This window comes from Leptomonas pyrrhocoris (assembly GCF_001293395.1).
Source record: "Leptomonas pyrrhocoris isolate H10 chromosome Unknown, whole genome shotgun sequence".
In the NCBI taxonomy this organism is placed as follows: domain Eukaryota; phylum Euglenozoa; class Kinetoplastea; order Trypanosomatida; family Trypanosomatidae; genus Leptomonas; species Leptomonas pyrrhocoris.
In genome coordinates, this window is record NW_015438364.1 from 588,097 (window position 1) to 610,687 (window position 22,591).

Consider the following 22,591-nt stretch of genomic DNA (forward strand, 5'->3'; position numbering starts at 1 on the left):
ATCGTTATGTATATATATATATATATATATATATATATATACTTTTCTTGCGGCTTCATTTAGAAAAGTAAAGTTTCTCGACATCGCTCACGGATCCCTCACTCCGCATGTCCACAGCACATGATTATGGAGACGACATAGCACCACAACACTACACAAAGAAGAGAACAAGGAAAAACAACAACAAAAAACGGCATGACGTGTCACCCAAGTGTTTCCTTCCACTTGAGTTATCGCCACATCCACCTTACGCACCCACACCTCCCACCCTACTCGAATCACACATGCGCAGCGACCCAAGTAAGACGGCCAAACACAAAACTAACCCCACTGAACATTTCTAAGTACAGTAGAGAGGCAAGGACAGCTTTGCTGCCGGAACAGCGCCGAGGCCATCGACATCCTTTAGCGTAGACGGCGACACACCATAAACAAACTCGCGACTCGCGACCACCTCGTCAAAGTTCGACTTTGCTAAGTCACTCTCGGTTATGCCAAACATCGTCGGTACCAACAGCATCTTCGCCTCCAACAGTTTTGATGAAAGCAGCATCATGTGGTCCACCTTCGCCATGCCGGCGATACTGGTAAAGAGGGAAAACACCACCTCTGCCGCAAAGGTTTTGTCACCGGTGCCCTTACGGGCGTCACGCCGGCGAAACACGACCAGGTCCGTCACGGCGCCCTGCGCGTCCGTGCGCACGTAGGTGTGATGATCTGGGTGGCCCAGGTAGCTGTTTCGCAGCTCCGCCACGTCCTGCGGCACACAGGCCAGTTCAACATTCGACTCCGGCGTCCCCGCTTTCGCTGCCATAAAGTTCACCACCAACGCACACTGATCGTCCGACGCGGGATCGACGTCGCACCAGCGCGGCATCTCCGCCGCGTACTCCTCAAAGAGGGATGTGGGAATCGCCCCTTTCAGCACCGCATCTGCGCGGAGCACCGCGTCGTAGTTGTAAAAATCTGGAAACACGTCGTAGGCGCTGTCTGACGCATACACGCTGACGGCGTCGAAGACACGGCGGTACCACTTAATTGTGGCAATCGATGTGGGCGGGCGCGGCAGCTGCGTGCCGGAGGCAAAAAACACGATGGCGTTCGCCGCCGCGCCGGCCGCCTCGTCGCAGAGACGCGTGCGTAAGGCGTGCAGCAGGCTGGCAGCTACACCAGCCCGACGTGCGGTGCCCAGCACCCCCAGATGGGCCGCCATCGTCACCTTCACCGGCGTGTCACCGACCTTCTTGATCCTCAACGCAGCGGGCCCTTTTAAGGTGGCGTGCGCTAACATCTGCGCCACGATAATGCCGGCCGTGGTGGCCGTCGCACCGGATGGGCCGTCCCCGCTGCTTATATGGCGAACGATTTGCCAGTGCCTGCACGGCGCGTGCGAGCCGCGAGTCACCGGCAGCAGCCAGTCCAGCCGGCCGTGCCGATCTAACGCGTTTACCTCCGCCGTCACGCTCGCTGCCTCCTCGGCGGACATGTCCGCTCCGCTGCTGCACTGCAGTGAGGTGGCGGCACTCGACGGCGCAGTCGCCGTGGCCGACCAGAAGCTACGCACGCCGGACGCCTCCACCGGCTTCGGCACGGGCTTGCTCAAGACAAACTTCGGTGGTGCTGGCGCGTGGGCGTGCAGCACGCTCTCCAACGTCTTCGCGACGTGCGGATCGGCCAGCGAGGCATCGGCGTGGCGGGTCGCCGTAGCCGCCGCCACGAGCGCGGCCACCACTTCGTCTGTTTCCACGTTGTCGTGCCCGTTCAACACGGCTACATCAAGCGGCGTCAGCTGCCGCTCGTCCGCCACGTACGGCACGCGCAGATCGTTTGTCAGCTTCCGGATGAGAGCCGCCGCCCCGGCATCGGCGGCGTAGTGCAGGGCGTTGCGGCCACGGTTGTCCACGAAGGTCTTCCAGTCGACCCCGCTGGCGGAACCGAAGTCAAGCATGGAGCTGCCGTCGCCCATCTTGGCCAGGCGTAGCACCTCGAAGTCGCCGAGTTCGTGTGGGCGCTGCGAGGTCTTGTCAGTCGCGACGACGTCGACGCCCTCGTCTGCGTGGCGGGTGGCGCTGACCTGCGTCACCGAGGCCGCGTTGCGCTCGTACAGGGAAACCTGCCGATGCGACGGCATTTGTGGTTGGTGCTGCGCTTGTTGCTGCCGCTGCACGGCAAGCATGCGCAGAAACTCCTCCTCGAACTGCTGCCGGCCCAGGTCAAATGTGTCTTCCTCTTCTTCCTCGTCGTCATCGTCGTAGCCGTAGCCCGTCTGCGGTGCGTACTGTTGCCTGTTGTTCTGCGGTGCGTTCTGCTGCCATTGCTGCTGGGTGGGCGCGGGTGGGTTACCGCCCGTGGGAGCACTGCGGCTTGGATTCGCCGCACCCCTGCCTGTTGCGGCTGCTTGCGCAGCACGCAGTTCTGCCAAACGCCGCTCGAGCGCCGCTCGCTGCTCGTTGTTCATCGGTGTACCGCTCATGCTTATGAGATTGGATTTCCGTGTTGTATACGAAACGTTTAAGGCGGTAGAGTAGTGGCTCAATGAATGATCGTCCTTTTTTCTTTTCTTCTTCTTTCCCTTCCCTTTTTCCCTTACAATTGTAGTTTGAGCGAAGAGGTTAACGGGGCGGAAATGAATGAGGGACGAACTCAACGAATACTCCAGCTGAAAGCCGCAAAAAAAAAAAAGGAAAACGAAAGGAAAAAATAAGGAGGAGAACAAAGCTGTGGGTTTTTTGTTGATGTGAAGGAGGGAGGGAGGGACGCCTTTTAATTGGAGCCTCGGTCTATCAACTTCATCTGCCCTGACATACAAAAATGGCGCATGACTGCGATGCGTATCTCAACACAAAGCTGCCAGCTATACTGATGAACGTTGAAGAAGAAGAGGAGGAAAAGGAAAGCAGTGTGAATACGTCTTTTCAATTTTTTTTTAAACCACGCTAAGAACAATTTAAATAGAGATGCTGGCCATCGCGCGTTCTGCAAACACACCCACACACCTGACGTCGAGGAGACGATACTCTTTCTGTGAGGAACAACAAAAAACAACAGCAACAACCAAAATCACAAAATAATCATTACCACAAATGCGAGGTTCGAACATCCATCTCTCTTTTAATGAGTAGCCACGCGGGAGCTGGCGCTGGTGCTGGAGGTAGCGTTCTCCGTCACCGAGGATGTCGCAGAGGGATCGACGTACGGCACGTACTCCGGGGAGGGGTTGGGCTTCACAAAAACCATTACAAGATTCAGACCAATGAGCAGCAGAGCTGCACCGAGTGAGTAGGCGTAGACCAACGGCCAGTTCGTGAACTTGTCCTCCTCGATCAGCCGCTTCTCTATCGCCTCCTGCTCACGGTACTTCACAAACTCGCTGCCTAGCTTTACACCACCGCGGAACTGTCGCCTCACCTCTTCCTTCTCCGGACTCCGCCACTTGTGTACGTCGCTGGAGTGCTCAATGTGCACCGCGCGAAAGGAAGTCCGCAGCGAGGATGCGCAATGCAAGAGAGAAAAATACGTGCTGTGTACCTTTTTGACGCAACGAGGCGGAGCGAAAAAAGAAGAAGAAGAGGCGAGGACGCCACGCGGAGAGCCACACCACTTCACCATCCTATATGTGAAAAAAGATAGAAAGAAAGAAAAGTCTGCACGGTTGCGACCAAATGAGATGTGGGTTTTATTTTTTTCTTCTTCTTCTAGCCGACTTCTTATGGCATGCCAGGATCGGACGTCTCAGCCCTAGCAGTGCTACGGGAGAGCTCGGTTGAACGGCAGAAGGGAATGAAATGATTGACGAAGTGGTGCGCCGTTGAGGACGAGAAAGGTGGGAAACAATCACAAAACACCTGCACATCGTCATGACGAAGCCGACTGTGAAGGAGAACTACGCAGGCAACCACTAATGACGTTTTTATTTTTATTAGGAGGGTACAAAAACCGTGTCCCAGAGAGGTCAAAGGCTCCTCATGGGGAGAAAAAGCGTTGCGGCTAACGATTGGCGGCGCGCGACGCCTCCGCTGCAACGCCCCCTCTTTTTCTCTCTCTCTTATTCGTTCTTGAGTTGTTGAAGGAGCACTCGCACACACATACCCCTCCTCTCCCCCCCCCACACACACACAAAAGCGACGACCGCCAAGGCAAACAAAAATGCAGCTGATTGTACACGTCAGAAGTCCATCGTACCTTTGATCTTCCGCTCCGCGATGCGGGACCCAAACTGGATCGCACGCTTCTGCAGGTGCGTCACGTCATTCAGTCCCAGCACACTCGCCACACGGCGCAGCACCCGCTTATCCCCGTCGCCCGGTGGAAGACGAAAACTCACGATGGGCTCCAATGCAAGGCGCAGGAGTTCGTCGTGCGTCAACGGCGCAGCCACGGCGGCCGCACTATTGATGCTGCTGCTACTGCTGCCGCCGTTGTCTCCCGCAGCCCCGCTGCGACACGCCGTCCCGGTGGCAAGCGAAGACGTCGGTGCACCAGGCAGCGACGTCCCACCATTTCCAACGCCCCCGCGGCGGCCGCTCTCACAGGCGCCACGAAGATGCTCCTGCGACACCAGGATGTTATTGCGCCGCTTCAGTATAATCCACTCCAGCGTACGCAGGACGCCTTCATCCAGAAATGGAAAGCGCGGCTCGCGTCCGCTGTCCATAGTAACCCGATCGTCTCGGCCGAGGTTACGCTGCCACAGGCGCGCAAAGTCACGTTCCAGCTCGCGCTGTGCGCCGACCATGCCCTCGCGCTGGAAGAAACGACGGTAGCGGGTGTACCCGCCGAGGGTCTCATCAGCGCCCATCCCGAGCAGCAGCACCTTCGCGTGCGACGCGTAGGATTGGAAAAACGTCCCCGGGAAGGGCAGCGCCGGCTGCCGCACGCCGCTCGCATTGAGGGTCGGTTCCTGTGCCTGCATGTACACCGTTGTGAACCACGGGCTCGGCCGCACTGCTGCCGCTCTCTCCATATCCGCTGCCCGGCAAAGCCGCACCGCTTTCGAAAGGGCGTCCGGCACAAACTTAATATACCCCGCCTTCGCCGCGTCGTTCAGAAAGCCGCCCAGCTTTTTGTAACCGTAGCGCTTGATGTGCGGTTGCAAAAAGAGGCTGTACTCCTTGCCCAGTGTGGAGAGCAGCACGGGCGTCAGCGGGCCACCGCCGCTGCGGCCCTCCTTCACCAACACGTCCACCAGAATTTGATACTTCTGGGTATTTGCCACCTCCTCTGCGCCTTGAGCGCCGAAGGGCAGCGATGCGCTTGTTGCGGTCGTGACGCCACAGCGTGGGCTGGGGGTCGGCGCAGCTGAGGTCACCACGGCGCTCGCGTTGGCCGAAGACGAGGCAGTGGGGCCAGGAAAGGGCGCATCGGCTGGACCTGCCCCGTCCCACGGTCCACCCGCACCCGCCGCCGTGGCACCGGCGTAGGCCCGGAAGTGCTTCGAAAAGCCGTCCAGCGTCACCCTCGGACTACCTCGTACTCCCCCAACGTGCAGCGCGGTGAGCGACGTGGAGGTCGTCGTCGTTGCCGTCGTGGGGCTTCCCGTTGCCGTCATCGGCAGTGTGCCATCGGAGGAATCTCCGCCCGCCGCCGCCGCCCCGTCCACGTCACTGCGCTTCAAGATTTGCATCCGACCGGTTGCGCGGGCGGCGTGCCACAACGCCGTGCCAATGTCGAGATCCATCACAGTGTGCTGCGGCACCAGCAAGTCCTTGATATGCGCGCTATCCAACGTTGCTTTCGACGGGACATCCACCAGCACCAGCCGCCACTCCCGTTCCGCCGTCGCGGCCGCGTCCGTCGCATCGCCGCTGCTGCGGGAGGTGCTCAGCAATGGCAGGCGCAAGAGCTCCTCCGTTGAGCGGAAGGCCGCGATGCGGTCCGGCGCCTCCGCGGGGTTGTCGCCAAACGCCACGTTCACGAGCTCAATCGGCGTCTCGACCGGCAGAATGTAATGTGCCAGCGCCGCAATCACCGTGCAGTCGATGCCGCCCGAAAAGAGGATGCACAAGGGGCGGCGGCGAGCTGTTGAGAGCTCCTGTGCGTCCCGCCCGTCCGCCGCGCCGGAGTTGGCGACGGTGATGCGGCGGTGCATGGACACGGCGAGGGCCAGCATGTAATGTGCCGCTGCCCAGTCCACCCAACTTTGGATGAGCCCTCCGTCGGGCTGCATGCTCTTCATGAGGTGGCTCGCCCACCGCAGCAGCGGCTCCGGCAGCACGGCGATCTCCTCGTGGGCGAGGACGAGCTCGAACGGCGGGGGCTCGTGCGGCACCATCGGTAGCGTTGCCGTCCGCAGCAGCGGGTGGACAAGGTGATAGGTGTGATGCCAGGGACAATGCAGTAGCAGCACGTTCGCCCCACACACCATCGTCGCACCACCGGCGTTGTCTATCGAATCTCTCGCCGTCGAAGAGACGCACACAGGGTGGAGTCGATCGGCGCCGGTGGTGCTAGGGACACCTCCGCTTTCCTTCACGCCAGCTCCGTCGTGCGGGTGGAAGGCGGCAAGGTCGCCATAGATCAGCGGCGCTTGCAGCGGGACGGCAAACAGCCCTGTGACGCCTACTTCCTGCCAACATACCTCCTGTTGTCCCTCCACTCCACACGTGGCACCCTCTGCAGCACCGCCAACCTCCTCACCATCCTCTTCCTCATCCACGGCAGCGGCCGCCGCTGACGCCGCAACAGCATCCATATTTGCCGCGCCCTTTGACATCGCGGTGCGCTTCTCATGTCGTGGGCGCTTGTTGTAAGAGCGGGCATGGAACCCGGGCGCCGCAGCTGTGATCGTGATGGCAGTGGTGCCCGGTGACTCTTCCGCTTGCTCATCTAAAAGGGCGCCGCTACTCTCTATATGGACTGTGGAAAGGGCGGAAGACGACGACAACGGTGCATCTCCCTCTCTCCCCTTCGAATTGCCCTCTGTGCCGTCGTGTATGTGCGACGGCGTCGTGGGTGTAGGGGGTCGATTCCGCTCTTCCGTCTTGCTTCCTTCCCGTTCCTTGCAGGCACCTGGGTGGTGGTGTTGGACGCCAACGGAGGAGACAATCAGCTCTACGTCCAACTCCTCCGCCGCGACGCCACCGCTGATGGGCCGCGTGACGCGCACGTGCGAGAGGAGGGAATGACGACCGAGCGGATCCCGCCCAAATACGGCGAGACGCAGCCGCGTAGCGAGGAAGATAAACGAGTACGGTCCCTCCACCTGTTGCTCAAACAACATCGTGCACTTGCGCAAGAAGGCACGCTGACGCTCCACCAGGGGGAGCAGAACGGGCTGCGGATGTGCCTCGTCGTCGCCTCTGCTTGTCCCTACTGCGTCGTCGACGGTGAGGCGTACGCACTCCAGTTCCATCTGCGAGAGCCGCGTCGCCAGCAGCACTGTGTCCGAGCCCCACGGGGGCGGGCACAGCGAGCCACCAAAGATTTCGCCGTTCCACATCAATGACGAGCGAAAGTCCCACGAGTTAGCCTGGCGGTCGTCCTCAGCGTCCGTCGCGACGTTCATGTCATAGGGCTGTGCGACGGTGGAGTGACCACGCAGGCCGAGTACCGACGCCACGCCCGCCACTTCCGTCCGCAGCGCTACCGCGCCGTTCGCCAATGACGACAACGAAGAGGGGGACGAGCCAACGCTGCCGTGTTGACCCTCGTACGTCTTGGCCTGCAAGAGAGCTGGCAGATGACGATCAGCAAGGGTGTGACACGAGGTCACAAACGAACGCCGCGTCATGCCGTACGTGTCGGGACCGCGTCGCCGCAGGTTTCGAATGAGCTCCGTCAAGAGGTCGTTGGCTGCGTCGGAGTTGCTGAGGAAACTCTTCACATCCAGTCCAGCGACGGCGCAGGTGCACGGGGTCAAGCGGCACGCGTCGGGAGACGTAGGCACCAGTGCACAGGACTGTGCATCCACTTGCTCCTCAACGGGAAGCGTAGAGGGTGCTGGTGGTAGCGGCGACGTTCCGTGAGCCGTCCTGTACGAAGACGACGTGGACCTCTCTTTCGCGCCACTTTCCTGTGCACGGGCAGTTATGGCCATTTTTTGGCGAATTAAGAGGCAAATACCACACATCGTGCGGCAGTTGAAGAGGAGCGAATACTAGGATCAACAATGATAAGCTGCTCGAGCGGTGAAGGCGAATCTGATTGGCGGTTGCTCCAGCGCCGTTTCGTATGGAGGCCACAACGGATTTCCGTAAAGAGTTTGAAAACGAGCGAATGCGATGTACGATGTGAAGCGCAGCAACGACGTCGAGAAGATGCCAGAGTTGTCTACGACCCAGAAAAAAAATGGTGTAAAAAAAACAAAACAAATCAATTATGGGTTAAAAAAAAATCAACAACTCCCAAAACGTTACCCACGCAGCAAAACAGTGAGCTTTCTTCTTTTAAGCGATGTTGCGGGCACGCGACAGCTCGCACAGCTCAAAAGAAAAAAAAAGAGAGTGAAGAGGGTGGAAAGATGTGGATAGTGTAGTCTTCTTCAATCAAAAGGCGTCGTCCTGTTGGGGTGACAGGCCGGAATAGAGCTCCACACGCATTTGCATACTTCATTAATAGTAATAATAATAAAACAAAACGAGAGAAGGTGAGTTAGTGAGACTTTTGAAGGATGCACTCCGAGCTTCACCAGCTTGCGTTGCGCGGTTGAGGTTTTTGGATTATGGAGACTCAGCAGGCATCGAATTCAACTACTGTTCGAGCTGAAATGCAGCTGAACCTACCAATGAGAATAAATAATAATAATCCACTTCAGCTGACTGTAACAAAGGAACATACACATACACATACACCACATGTGCAGCTTATTTCCTCGTAGAGCGAGGTTAGCTGGAATCCCAGTACCCACGACTTGGACGTGTTTACGCCGATGTGTGTTCGGCACGAGGAGGACATGGGCCGCGTGGTCCTGCGCAGTTGCAGCTTCCGCCATAAGATGGCGGCCATAGTCCAGGTACCGCTGCAGCGTCGCTACTCGCATATGCCCCGTCAAACGTAGGGCTTCGCTGTCTGTCGCTGCGTCATCCGCCAAGCAGCTCGTCGCGCCCCTGCACACTGAGGAGAGTGCCGCTGTGGGGTTGAACTGCCGCATGGCCGCTCGCATCGTGTCTTTGAGGGGGCCCAGGGGGAAGAAGAGGAGCTGGCTGGAGCCATGTTTCGCCAGCAACTTCTGCAGAACTGAAGCGTCCGCGCGCAGGAGCCGCGACGCCAATGTGTAAGGTCCGTGAAATCGGACTCGCTCCCCGCGTCGAGCCGTCCAGCCCACCCTGCTCGTCATCTCCGCCTCGTTTGTTGTCGGGTTGAAGTGGACGTCCCGTGCCTTCCACTGGCTGAATATCGACGCCCTCACGCGTGTTGAAACCTAAGCGTGCGGAGCGCATAGCGAGTGCCTGTGCCGAGAGTGAGCGTTCCACTCCATCGAACATCGATGTCAAGGCGGTCGCTGCGAGCCTGTACCGTAGGCCGCGTCTGGCACATGCGGCATCGGCTTCTCCAGCTCGTCCCACCCAGTCTTCGGCGCTACGCCGCTGGATGGAACTCCCTTCAAGAGGAACAGTCTCTTGTTGCGCCGGCTGAGTTTCAAGCATCCCTCTCATCCGCCTCCGGCAGCTTTCGTGCGGTGACAGCGCCTTCGCAGGGTCGCGTAGCGCTTACTGTAAGCGCCGCGTCACCGATCCCGGGTGAGCCACACTCGGGCCGAGGCGAGCAGCGCAAAAAGTCGCTAAATGAAAAAGCCGCAGCGGCCGCTGTGTCTTCGTTAACGAGTGCACTGTCCCTGGGCAACGCTGAGCGATGGCCACGGCTCCCCCAAGGCCTTCCTAAGGCTCTCCTCAGATCCTTGTGCACCGATTCCGAAGGTGGGAATCGGATATCTCCAGGCGGGTTGAGCCGTTGTCGGCCACCTCCAGGAGACGCGCGATCCAATGAAGCCGGAGAACAGGCGGGAAATAAGGTCTCCTTGTCTGCTGCAAGGATTTCTCGACACGGCTTACCGGTGAACTCTATAACGAAGGCAGCGTGTCGCGCCGCAGCAGGGCCCTCGCGTGCGTGTAGTGCCGCGGAGTCCGACGGGGCACAGCACTACTTGCTGCACACGCGGCAACACTTCCGCCCTCTAGCACCGCACCTCCCGTCCGAAGGCAGTTGACGGGTGTGGCGCGAAGGCTGCTCGCACTCTGGAGCGCTAGACGGCTTCGGCTCCTCAGCCACCCTTCCGTTACGGCAGTGCAACCTCCGCTCGCCCGCTGTCCGCTGTCCCCACGACCGTACCGCTGACCGCGTCCGCTTCCCCCACCTTCACCGGACGCTGCGTGTGGGTGTGGCGTGGCGGTGAGATGCCGGAGCCCGCCGGTTACTCGGCAACGGAGGCTGTCGGTCTGCGTCCCGTCGACGGCCGCAAGTTGTTCCCCTCAGCGACGTAGATCGGCGCGGGGTAGCGGCCCCCCTCCAGAAGATCGGTGGTGGTGCTGGCGTGGGGGCTCCTAAGCGGCGACCCGTCCTCGCGCAACTCGCCCCCCCTGCAGGCTGGCTCCTGCGTACGATGCTCCGCACGCCTTGCTTGAGGGGAGGGATTGCCGCGTACGGCGGGAAGAGCGGCATCGGGAGCTTCTCGATGCTTCCGTCGAGCAGGCGCCGCCTCGACGAGCCCGCACTCCTGGCAAGCCTGATGGTTGTGGCACCGCATCGTCCCCTCCTGTGGGCCGATGAGGAGAAGTTTCATGCGGCAGCCTCGGCCACACTCCCTGTCAGGCGTGCACCGTTGTGCAGAGGCAAGAAAGGAGCACCGTCGGTGGAAGCCGCTTCAGCCCCCGCCCAGCCGATGAACCTCCCCGTCAGCTGCGCGTCTGTCAGGCCTCCCACGTCGTGCCACCACAGCGCCGCGTCCCTGATGCTTCGCATTCAAGAGAGTTGTGCCGCAGTTCGGATTGCACGGTCAGGGAGGTGGCAGCGTCCGTTGCCGTCGCACCCGCCCCCGTCGCGGCCTCCACCAGCCGTTCCACGGACGCTTCACTGTCGGCTTTCCGTCGCCGAGCTTCTTCGTGGCGTTCTTCACCTCAATGTACAGAAGGAGCTGACGTCCTGTCTCATGAGACGAGGGGCTCGCCCCCTCTGAAAGCAGAAACTCCCAACGTCGGGAGAGCAGTGCCGGTGGAAGCCCGGTGAGAACACCGTGAGCAATGATGAAAGCGGGCGATGGCTTTAGGAAACAAGAGAGGACTGTACGCCTTCCATCGCCAGACGGAAAACAGGAGGATGTGAACAGAGGAGGCGAAGAGGGAGAACGGTGCTGGAGGATGCGGGGGAGAGCAAAGCAAGAGGGGCGGCCGGAAAGGCAGAACAAACACAACGCGGTCCGCTCGCCGTCGATGTTGTGGGACATGGGCAGAAAAGGGCGGCCGGCAGCAGCGGCCCCTCCCATGTGCGGCTTCCCCGCTTGCGTACTTATCCCAGTTAGAGGCATGAATACCTCGCGATACACCCGCGCGTCTTGACACACTCCTACTAAGAGAATGAACACTTCACCTTGCCATGAGGCACCCATCCAAAAGCAAGACAAACAAAGGCACACGCACACACACACACACACACACAACAGCGCGCGTGGAGAGGTGGATACTATTGTTTCAATTGTTTTCTTTCGAAGATCAGCGCCAAGAGGAATGCCTTTAATAGTATATATAGATATTCAATCGTTCTTCACCCGCCCTGTAACCCCACCTTCTTCCGTTCTCATTCTTTGCTATTTTCAGCCTCACAGCTGCTTCCAGTCCAACGGCGAGAAGGAGAGGAGGAAAGGAGAGAAGAAGGCGTCGACTGCTTCCACGCTGTGTAGTGTGCGGAAATAGCAGGCTCCCCATTTGCCTTTTTTGATATAAAGAAAACAAAATACACTACGGTGACGTTTGCGGATCCGTTCTGCATCAGTGCTCACGTCCATGATCCAGTAGTGCGGATGGAGTGGGGGAAACAGAGGGCGCCGCCGCCCACGAGAGCTTGGGGGAGACTCGACAGGGGAAAGGAAGGAACTCACTAATCTGATTCCCTCACAAAAGGTGCGGTTCACCGCCACACGCCCACCTTCTCCTTCGCCGCCAGTTTCGAAACTTGGGTGGATCGCTGCGAGCTGTTTGGCAAGGGCAGGCGGAGCAGCGCTGCGTTCTCGTCAGGTCTGTCCGCTAGCAGAGCAAGACAAGCCGTGATCCACTTCAGAACTCGAGACAACACGTGCGAGAGAGCGACAAAAGAGAAAAGGTAAGGTGAATGCGTGCGGACGAGTGAAAGCACTGCTGCACGGAGGGTCTCGAGGACAGGGAAAAAAGCCGCTTCTCCGAATAAACAAAAGACGAAGTAGAAATGAAATAAACTGGGAGAGGGTGTTGTTAGCGTACGCCCGTGCAGGTGAACTTAAATACATTGAAAGAAAAAACCAGTAGTCCTTTCTTCTTATCATTCCGCAGAGGAGGAGATGATGATTCTCATGGAACACCTCCTGCACTTACAAGGCGGAACGGAAAAGAAAAAGTAAAAGCATTTCAGCGCCGTCGTGTCTTCAGTTGCCTCGCAAGCGAAAATCATTTCCCGAGATGTGGCGTTCATTCAGCGCGTATTGAGTCGCCCTTCCTCGTGCAAAGAAGAAAAAGGGATCACCCTTTGGAATGGAGAAACACGCTGACAGAAGACGCATCACGTAGAGGAACAGTGGAAAGGAAGCAACGACGCGTACCACTGCAGATGGCCCGCTTGTGCAGATTAGCATACTTCGGTAAGGAAAACCCAAAGAGAGAAAAAAACGGGAGAGACGAAAATGGCAAAACAAGAAGAAAGAAAAAATACATGTTTTTTCCTTTTTTGTTTTTGTGGCTCATCGTGCTAGCGATCAAACGAAAACAAACGTTATTACGGTTAGGTTCTTCCTTTCTCTGGCCCTTGAACACCACAAACAGACGCCCATCATTTTTTCTTTCTCATATGCATATGCTGTAGCTATTGAGAGAGAGAGGAAAAAGAAACGCTTCAGGTCAGCCGAGAAGACAGGTGGAAGAGGAACACACAAACACTTAGAAAAGCTAAACGAAGATAGATTTACGAGCTTATCGTTGCTACGGGAAACCAACAGGAAGATATTAATGATAATCACCATAATAATGAAAAACAGGCGTTTACGCTGTCCGCCGCGGTACAGGACAGCACGCTTAATGGCGAAAAAAGAAAAACAGAAAAACAAGGTGTGGAGACACACCATGTGTCTTGAGCAAGAAACAAACCAGAAAACAAAAAGAAACAGAACAATAGATCCAAATATGGCGTACACGCGAAAATGAATGGAAAAAAAAATGATCAGCTTTTTGGCACTTTCCACCGACAGACGAGAGGGAGAAAATAAGAAGCAGAGACAGAAAGCAAAAGCCTTTCAAAATCAGGACCACACCTATAAAGGTTGCGTGTGGTTCCCTCCTTCCCTCCTCCTCCTTGTCTCTTTCTCTCGCCTTAATTATCGAGTTGTTCTGGTTGGAAGTGACCAAAGCGGTAGATGTCATTTTGTCGTTTTCTGTCCTCTGAACGTCATCCCCGTATTAATTGAAATGAATAGTAACAACAATAAAACCTGTCGTTACACAATCAGCTTAGGATAAGAAGATATTCAAAAAAGACGGCTTTTTTTAAAGCACTGTGCAACCAATACCCCTCCTTTTCAACGGAGACCATTTTTAGCTCAAAGGAGGGGAAAAGAAAGGGGAGAGGGAGAGAACCGCGGAGGTGAAACAGAGAAAACAAAAAGCAGCCGATGGACACTCTCAGCGCATCTACTGACGAGACTCTGAGCTCTCCTCGATGGGCATGCGGTCCGGCAGCGTCTCCACAGGGGCGGCCTCCGCAGCCGTCATCTCCTGCGCTTGCTTCGCCCGCTCACGCACCACGAACCGGCTGAAGCGGAGGTGCACGAGAATGGCAGCCGCTGTGGAGAGGACGTTCACTGCCATCAGAATAAACATCTGGCTGCGCACGCACGACCGCTGGTTGCAATTGGGCAGCGTGTTGAGCCGCCTCGCCTCGTTGTCGTACATGGTGCCGAACATGAAGCGATTCAAGGCGATGGTGCAGACGAAGCCGGAGGAGAACATGAAGTTGTAGTGCTTGCCGATGTCATTGGCGTAGACGATGCGGACGCAGAGGGCGCCGAGGCCCCAGCCCATGCCGGTGCCGATGGCGCCCAGCAGGAAAGGGAGGATGAGACCGTTGGCCGGCATCACCGCGAAAAAGAGGTAGGCGACAAATAACAGGATGGAGCTGACCGGGAAGAAGGTCGTAGTGAGGATCTCCTTCTTGCCGTCGCGCTTGCGCATCGTCATGTACATATCCAGAACACCGGACACCACCCGACCAATAGCGCTGCCCACACCGATAAGCGCGACGTACAGCGTCAGTCGGGACTGGTCGTACACGCCGCCGTTGATACTGCGGTACATCTGCGCCGCGTTCATCTGCATCACCGTACCGGTGCCCCACATGCCAAAGAAGCAGATCCAGAAAAGCCAGATATCAATTGTCAGCAGGTTGTGCCAGAAGGTGGTCGTGTACTGCGGATCGCCGACGGCGTTGCTCACCGGCGGTTTTGGCGCCTTCTCAGCGGGTTCGCAGTCCTCGACATTGGCAACGACTCCACTTTTGCCGTTGTTGTCGCGCTGCGCCTCCACGGAGTTCGAGCCAGAGGCATCGGCTCTCTGCTCCTCCTCCCCCTCTTCTGGCTGCCGTGACTGGGCGTTGGCGCTGTCTTCCTCCAGCTCCTCTGCCGCCGCCGCCGCCTCCACGGCGGCCATGGCGTCGATATCTGCAAAATCGTCCTCGTGATCGTCGGTGTAGCCCAGACCGGGGAAGTGCGGATGCGGACGCTTAATCACAGGGTAATGACCCAGCGCTTGGATGGGCAGCGCCATAATCGCAAAGCAGGCGAGCAGCGCCACCGCTACCACCGAGCTGGCGATGTAGCCGTTCTTCGTGGTGGGGATGTAGCCCGTGACGATGGAGTTCACGGTGAGGAAAACAAGGTTCGCACCGACGATGGCGCAGCCGATGTACAGCCGGCGCAGCGGGGCGTGCTGAGAATTATAAACGGTCACCGTGCTCTGCCGCTCCGCAGCCTGTTCTTCCGTGAGGCGGTTCTTGCGGTACTGGCAAGGGATGTACGGAGGCAAATCGATGAAGTAGCAGCCGAGCAGCGCGCACAAGAGAATCTGCGCACCAACAAAGTACGCGTAGCCGGAGAAGTGACTCTTGAGCGGGTCCGTCGTGTTCGCAAACCACCCGTTGAAGTACGCCATCAATACGGAGGTGCCAAGGCCGGAGAAGGTTTTCTCGATGATGATCATGTAGCCGCGCTCCAAGGGGAAGTTCGCCATGAGCGGCATAAGCGTCGCCACGTCCATGGAAGGGCAGCCGAAGTAGAGAATAGCGTTGAAGATGCAGAACTGGATCAGCGCCACCTCCTTGCTGCTGCTCGTGATCTTGCCATCAAAAGCCAAACCAAAGAGTACGTAGCCAAGGAAGCCCAAAAATCCCGAAACGACAAAGAGAACCTTCGGACCGGTGTAATCGAACAGGATACCGGCGAAGAACACGAGGTACCCACAGCAGTTACCCACGGTGCTGATGGTGGTAATATCCGCTTGGTTGAAGCCGTATTGCGACTTCATGTGATTAGTAAAGATGCTGAAGCCGTATGTGGAGCTCATGGCGAGGCCAGCGAACACACCTGCCATCAGCATCCGGAAGCGGAACAGCTCATTGATCACGAGCGGCATTGTTCGTGCAACCCTTTTCGTTTTACTTTTTAAAATACAGGCGCAACGAAGAGAGACGGAGAAATGCAATGAAAGGATGTGTACGAGCTTGGCGTTGTGCTTTCACTGCTGCTGTCTTCTTTCCTTCCTTCTCGTCCGCTCAGGTGCAGTTCAATGTATCTCGCCCTGAGAGAAAGAGAAAAAGAGGGGAAAAGACTTTGCAAAAGCGGTGAGTTAATCAAGAAGGCAGCGGGTGGTGATGCTTATAACAGACTTCTCACCGAAGTGCGTAAGGTTAAGAAATGTGCAAGACGTTGAGCGCGGTATGGCACTGCCAAACAGAATGAATCGAAGTGATAGTAGTGGTGGGAGTGGTAGCGAGGGGCAAGATGAAGAGGGACTGGGCGTTCTATTCTGCAGGACCTGCTACTTGCTTTCTTTAGCGGGGAGAGTCGAACCGTCTACGAGTCGACTGCGCGGCACACCTAGTAAAAAACAAAGAAAAAACATCGGCGCAGCGTGTACACAATAGGGTGGTCTTTGTCACGTGGAGAGAGGGCAAACCTCCCATGTTCCCCTCGAAGCAACAATCACGCACCTCTGCTGTTCTGTTTCATTTCTTTTGTGTTCTGTTTATCGTAGCCACGAAATCTTCGTGGTTGCGCATCCCAGCAAGTGCTCACACGAACCACCGTGGTAGCACGACAACCGCAGCGGCGACCACCGACTACTGAGTGTAGAAAGACACTCTTGCAACGGCGAGAAAACTCAGCACGATTCATGCACAATTAGAGAGAACAAACAGGTGCGAAAAGCCACGGCGTTTGAAGCACCAACACGCGCCTCGTAGGGAATCCACACCGTGCAGCAGTCTCGCAGAGTTCCTATGGAGGTAAAAAGAAAGCTACAGAAAGAGAGCTGAACCTCCTCAAACAGCTCCGCTTCAGCCGTCACGCAGGCGCAAACACACACATATCTCCCCTCAGCCAGCCAGACACCCCAGTCTCTTCGACGGCTATGACACCGAAGACCCTATGGAGAGAAGGGACGTGACACGAGGACGGTACCGCGATGCTGAAAGGTTGCCCTGCCAGACACCACGAAACGCGCGCATTCTGGCACTCTTCAGTTCTTTGTCCGTCGTTCAGGGCACCATCGCATTACTTCAAGACTTCAGATGACGCTGTCAAGGAGGCAGAGACCCGGCAGCGGAGAGAGGAGAGTGTGGGGAGAAGGAAAAAGAGAGGAGAAGTGAGCGACAGACACACACACATGCATACACATACAAGCACACGTGTGTAAGCTAATGCTGCGAGGCGTCTTACGAACACTGTAAGAGATGCGGATGGGAACATAGAGGTTGACGGTCACCTGCCGTGATGGATGTCAAACGCATAGTGACAAGACCACTTCTTTCAATGCAGGAGAGTCTCACCACTTTAAACCTAACACATTATTTCCCCAAACGCTTGCTCCGTATACGAAGGCAATTGATCAGCAAATAACAGCGGCAAAATGCCACCGCGTCGCATCATCCGCTCTTTCTATTTTCGACTTCTTCTTAACAGCACCGAGTACGTGAAGAATGATTCTATCTCTGGAAAAGTGAAACACGGTGGCTTTTTTTGGCTGCTCCACCGCTCATAAAACACAGGCAGAAGAATCAAAGAGAGGAGGAGGGGGGACGGAGGGGGGGGGGGACCACTTACGATGATGAAAGGAACTAATACAATCCTGACGGCAGATAAACTGGACGCTGTAACCAATGTCATTTGAAACTTTCCATTGCCAGAGGTTGGAAAAGAAGAAGTGAATGGGGAACAGAGTGGCCCAAGCAGCTTGCTCAGTATACCGTTATCCAAATATGTTTATATAGGGAAAAATAGTAATAGCAATAATAATGATGAATTAAAACAACAGGGAAAGTCAAGATCGCCGGAGAGGTGAAAAAGCTTTTCACGCGTCCTTCTCATTCAACGTACTTTTTTAAAGGCCTATTCTTTGCAATCGTGTGGAGAGAAGGAGCGAATAACACCAGTTCGAGATGCACGTCGGACCATAGGCAACTCTCGGTTCGAATGAAGTGCACGCTAAGCCGACGAACAACCGAGACAGCCGAGAGCCAACACTTCTGACCACTGCGATACAATGACGAATGATCGTAACACTTCTGCGCATTTCTATGCCGCTGCGGTCTTCCCTCTGATATATATATATAGCCCGGACACGCCTGTTGCTTCCAAGTAGCGACGTAGTGCCTGCAGTGTTCTCTTCACTTGCTGCTTGAACCTGCGAACGTATTGTTGCGGAGGTGCGACAACGTGCGCACCCGGTGGAAGGAAAAAAAGAAGAAAGAGCATTATCCTATCACTGCACACCGAATAGGCTACATCAGTGAATCCAATCATAGAAAGACGGAGTATATATATTAATAAGTATAATAATAAATAAACAAATAAATAAATATATAAACAAATAAGTATAATGTGTTCTGTTAGTACACACCGTAGATTTATTATTATTATTTCGTGAGGAAAGAAACCCACAATAACGAATCACTAGAGAGGAAATAATGAGAATATAGAGCACGATGCTAAAGAAAAATGGAAGCTGGATGCATTAACACCATCGGTGAGCGCTGAGTATCGGTGTTGCAGCACCGCGTAGTAGTCTTCCATACCATCCTGTTGACCATTATTTTTTTTATCGTTATTGCTAACGCGCGCACCGTCGCGTGTTACGCAGGAAAAAAGCAACTACAAAACAAAGAAGAAGAGAAGAGAAAAAAAAAGCAATAAAAGTCGATGGTCCCACTGCATATACGAATCTGATAAAGCCAGAAGAAGAAGAGAGTGAAAAGATGTTTTCCATTGTTGACCTTGAAGGGATGCGTGCTTTCCTCCTGCACGACCCAGTAGTTTTTTTTTTAACCAGGTGTGCACCCATCGGAACGGAGCCAACACACACAACAGACACCTTTGATAGAGAGAGAGAGAGAAGGAAAAAATGGAATCACTATCTGACGCGAAAAGACCGTGCGCGTGAACCTTTTCGTGCTCCGGGGCCCGCCGTTTTTGCTTAATAAGACCAACAGGAACGATGTGTGAAAGAGCGAGGAGTTCATAAAATACGGGCTGCGTCTGCTTTGTGCTTCGCGATAAGTCTCCCGCGGCTGCAGGCTTTTCATCAAACGAAAAAAAAAACCGTCTCGCTGGAGCACAGCCGTAGTGTGTTCAATGACTCTCTCTATATGGTGGCAACTGACACGCCATAGAGCGCAACGAAAAAACACAAAAGACGGGAAGAGAGCCTTACGCTTTCTGCCGCGCTTTTCTTTGGGCTCACTTCCAATAGACAAAAAAAGGAAAGAGCAAAACGGAAGACTTTGCACTGCCAAGATCAACATCCCGAGCTGCGGCGTTCTCCTTTTCCGTCGACTCCACGAAGTGAACGGTGTTAAAGGGGAAAAAAAAAGTGCTGTTCGTGATACGCGCGCGCAAACGGAGACGCAGTTCGATGATAGAAATAGCAGAAAAAAAACAAAAAAAACACAAACATAAGCAACGTTGTCACACAGGCGTGGGTTTCCGTCAGCACGGCGAGTTTCACCGCCTACAGACGATTCTCAAAGGACACGGCGGATGAAGAGAAGAAGAAGAGGGGGGGGGGGAGAGAGAGAGAGAAGCAAAACAACAAGCAAGGGATGAATTAAACATGGAACTGATATAATAGACAAACAACGTAAATAAAATGAAAGAATAGCTAATGACTGTTATTTTTTTTTTCGTCTCTCTCTCTCTCTCTCTGTGCTTTTCTTTTTTGTCTCGTTCCCTGCAGCTGTGTCCACCGCGGAGTGTACAGTTGTGCTGCGATGTCAACGGCTCCTCCTCCTCTCTCTTTTCTCTCTCTCTCTCCTCCCTCCTACACACAAAAGTTTTTTTTCTTGAAGGCGCGGAGAGGATGGAGCGAGAGAACTCAGCAGCGACGACTCCCTGTTGCACTTCAAACGGTGAAATCGCAGGAGCTACAGGGGAAGAAAAAAAACACACACACGGAGAGGTATCCAAGACAAGTCAAAAAAAAAAGGGGAGGGGGAGCTCGAATACGAAGAGTAACAGAAAAAAAAAGTCAGCAAAGGAGAAAAGAGGAGTGCACTGTACGATGTATATATGGGAATTAGCGGAAACAGAATACAGTAGAACAGTCAAGCCCACATAGAGAGACACACATGCACACACACATACACATGCACTTCATACCTCTCTTCATACAGCTGTAAAGTGTGTAACAGTACTTTTACGCACTACTGGGAAAAGCAATTATCAAAAGTACCACAATGGACGGCGGAGGGGTTAATGCAGCTGAGCCACGTTAACAGGCTCAACAGGAGAGTTACTGCTCTTCGCTTGAGCTGCCGCCTTCTCGGTGCGGTGCTTCAGCACAAAGCGACGGTAGCGGTAGTGGAACAGCGTGCTGCCCACAATCGCCGTCGCGTTCACGCACAGCAGAATAATGAAGCTGTAATTCACGCACTTCTTGCCGGCACAGCGGGGGTAGATGTTGGTGGTGCCATTCATCACGGCAGCATCGCGCTGCCGCTTCGCCTCACGGTCGTACAGCTCACCGTAGCCGAAGCGGTTCAGCGCAATCACGCCAGCGAACGCGCCAACATACATAAAGCTGTAGTGCTTGCCGCTGTCCTTGGCAAAAACAGTTCGAACTGTCAGCGCGGTGCAGGCCCAGCTGAAGCCGTTGCCAGAAGAATCGAAGAAGAAGCCAATCACGATTGCCTTCGACTTCAGGGGCAGGGCCAGCAGGAAGATCAGACCCAGCACCATGCAGGCGGAGGAGATGGGGTACACACACGTCATCACTGGCCGCGACTCGGAGGGGTAGCGGCTCAAGACATACTCAAAGATGCCCATGCTCATGCGGCCAAGCGCACTCGCCACACTGATGATGGCGGAGTACATCGTGTTTGTTTTGGTCTCGTACTCATCATCGGCGAGTGCGCGGTAGATCTGCGCGGAGTTGGAAGACGTCACGATGCCGCAGCCCCACGTTGCGAGTGTGTTCCACCAGCACAGCCACAGGTCCACGTTCGTGACGCTTTGCAGGAAGGTGGTCTGGTATTGCGGGTCCTGATCGGAAAGCATCATCAGTGCGAGGTTCTCGTCTCCAAGAATGACCTGATCCTCCACGACTGCCTTGTTCTGCGGGTCGTCCTCCGTCTCCGACTTCTTCGCCTTGCCGCCCTTCTCCTCATCACAGACCTCCTCCTCAGCGACGTAGAGCTCCCCAAGCGCATTGTGGTCCTGCGTTGCATCGACCTCCGTGGGACGCAGCACCGCCTTCTCATTGTCGTTCTCGTACGCATCCGAGTCGTTGCGGAGTTCGTTCTCCGGGTATTCAGGGAAATCCTCGCTGGGCTTCTCCTCCATGCCGCCGAGGAACGGGAACGGAGCCGCCATCAAACCGAAGGAGAAGACAAAGATGATGATCATGATGGTGTTACCCATGCGAGCCTTGTCGCTGGGGTTCGCGTACGCCACACAGAAGGACTGAACTGTCAGATAGATGACGAGGGAAACAATGATGAAGAAGCCCACGTAGAAGCGGACCATCGGCGGGTACTGGGTAAGGTACGCCCGCTCCGTCAGGCGGCGGCGCACCTGCATCTGCTCCGGCACGCGGCTCCGCTCGCGGTCCACGAGGTGATACGGCGGAAAACGAATGAAGAGGCACGCGGTCGAGCCCATGAATACGACGAGAGCGGCCATGAAGTACATATAATGCGAGTAGGCCGTGCGGAAGAAGCTGTAGTTGATGACCGCCAACACCAACGCACCAAGCCCGGCAAAGGTCTTCATCAAGGCCACCACAGGTCCCTTGGTCAGCGGGAAGCTACCCAGAATGGCCATCAGCGAACCGGTGTCGAATGAAGCACAGCCGAGGTTCATGATGGCGCTGAAGACGGAAAACTTCACCACAGATCCGGTGATGATGCCCTCAAAGGCGAGGCCGTAAAGAATGACGCCTACCATGTTCAGCACGGTCCCGCACACCAGCACCGGGAGCGGCCCCGCGTAGTCGAGCAGCATACCGCCTGGGAAGGTTGCGAAGCCGACAACCACTCCCACAGTGGAGATCGTGGTGAGGTCGGCTCCGCTGAAGTTGAACAGCTCCACCATCTTGTTGCTCAGAATGTTGAAACCGTAGAAGGTGGAGATGCAGACGCTCGCCGTCATACCTCCAATGAGGATGAGGAAGCGGCTAATCTCGCTGATGCGGTAGTTCTGTGCGGTAACCATCGTTGAAACAGGCTGGCTCGCTTTTAGTTTTTTCCGGTACGTTGTGGGTGGTGAAGGGAGCGCTTGTGCGACAGAGAGTACGCAATACCGCTGACAGAGGAAATAATAGTAATAATAAAGCTGATAGAAAGAGAGGAGTGGGGAGCGGGGGCGGGAACCGTCAAATGAGTTCCAAGAAGAGAACAAAACAAAAGAAAAGGGGACTGCGGGGATGTGCAGGGAGGGGGGGGGGGGAAGAGATGGATTTGATTACTATCTCGTGCCGTTGGGTGTAGCGCGTGTGTGCGCAAGGAGTGGTAGGGGTTACGCAGATGCGATGCACACCCACAAATGAGAAAGAAAAAGGGAAAGTTGAAAGGAAGAGGAGCACTTGAAGTATGAGGAGACCGAGATGTGTGGTGCGGTCATCCCTGTCTCACCACTGCAGGCCTGTATTTCACGCAGCGGTAAATAATAATAATAATAATAATAATAATAATAATATTAGTAAGTGGTCGTTTGAAT

General features: G+C 55.5%; 7 protein-coding genes across 8 annotated transcripts; all 7 read right to left on the reverse strand.

Annotated features, from left to right (window-relative positions):
* Positions 1-340: 340 nt before the first annotated feature.
* ABB37_04728 (hypothetical protein) lies at positions 341-2,660 on the reverse strand (the record flags this gene model as incomplete). Its single annotated transcript, XM_015802511.1, has 1 exon — positions 341-2,660. The coding sequence occupies exon 1, from the start codon at positions 2,471-2,473 to the stop codon at positions 341-343; it is 2,133 nt and encodes a 710-aa protein (XP_015658955.1). The 5' UTR covers positions 2,474-2,660.
* Positions 2,661-3,111: 451 nt separating this feature from the next.
* Positions 3,112-3,748, reverse strand: ABB37_04729 (hypothetical protein; the record flags this gene model as incomplete). Its single annotated transcript, XM_015802512.1, has 1 exon — positions 3,112-3,748. Exon 1 carries the CDS (start codon positions 3,607-3,609, stop codon positions 3,112-3,114), a length of 498 nt encoding a protein of 165 aa, XP_015658956.1. The 5' UTR covers positions 3,610-3,748.
* A 417-nt stretch (positions 3,749-4,165) lies between these two features.
* ABB37_04730 (hypothetical protein) lies at positions 4,166-8,382 on the reverse strand (the record flags this gene model as incomplete). Its single annotated transcript, XM_015802513.1, has 1 exon — positions 4,166-8,382. Exon 1 carries the CDS (start codon positions 8,033-8,035, stop codon positions 4,166-4,168), a length of 3,870 nt encoding a protein of 1,289 aa, XP_015658957.1. The 5' UTR covers positions 8,036-8,382.
* A 635-nt stretch (positions 8,383-9,017) lies between these two features.
* Positions 9,018-9,593, reverse strand: ABB37_04731 (hypothetical protein; the record flags this gene model as incomplete). The annotated part of the gene is made up of 1 exon (XM_015802514.1): positions 9,018-9,593. One exon carries the CDS (start codon positions 9,591-9,593, stop codon positions 9,018-9,020), a length of 576 nt encoding a protein of 191 aa, XP_015658958.1.
* A 755-nt stretch (positions 9,594-10,348) lies between these two features.
* On the reverse strand, positions 10,349-11,223 carry ABB37_04732 (hypothetical protein; the record flags this gene model as incomplete). Of its 2 annotated transcripts, none has more annotated exons than XM_015802516.1 (1): positions 10,349-11,223. In XM_015802516.1, the coding sequence occupies exon 1, from the start codon at positions 10,715-10,717 to the stop codon at positions 10,349-10,351; it is 369 nt and encodes a 122-aa protein (XP_015658960.1). In that variant the 5' UTR covers positions 10,718-11,223. The 2 variants fall into 2 exon arrangements, with proteins under 2 accessions (XP_015658960.1, XP_015658959.1); XM_015802515.1 differs by having other exon boundaries at positions 10,349-11,215.
* A 2,579-nt stretch (positions 11,224-13,802) lies between these two features.
* Positions 13,803-16,108, reverse strand: ABB37_04733 (hypothetical protein; the record flags this gene model as incomplete). The annotated part of the gene is made up of 1 exon (XM_015802517.1): positions 13,803-16,108. Exon 1 carries the CDS (start codon positions 15,795-15,797, stop codon positions 13,803-13,805), a length of 1,995 nt encoding a protein of 664 aa, XP_015658961.1. The 5' UTR covers positions 15,798-16,108.
* A 4,020-nt stretch (positions 16,109-20,128) lies between these two features.
* Positions 20,129-22,087, reverse strand: ABB37_04734 (hypothetical protein; the record flags this gene model as incomplete). Its single annotated transcript, XM_015802518.1, has 1 exon — positions 20,129-22,087. The coding sequence occupies one exon, from the start codon at positions 22,085-22,087 to the stop codon at positions 20,129-20,131; it is 1,959 nt and encodes a 652-aa protein (XP_015658962.1).
* Positions 22,088-22,591: the final 504 nt, after the last annotated feature.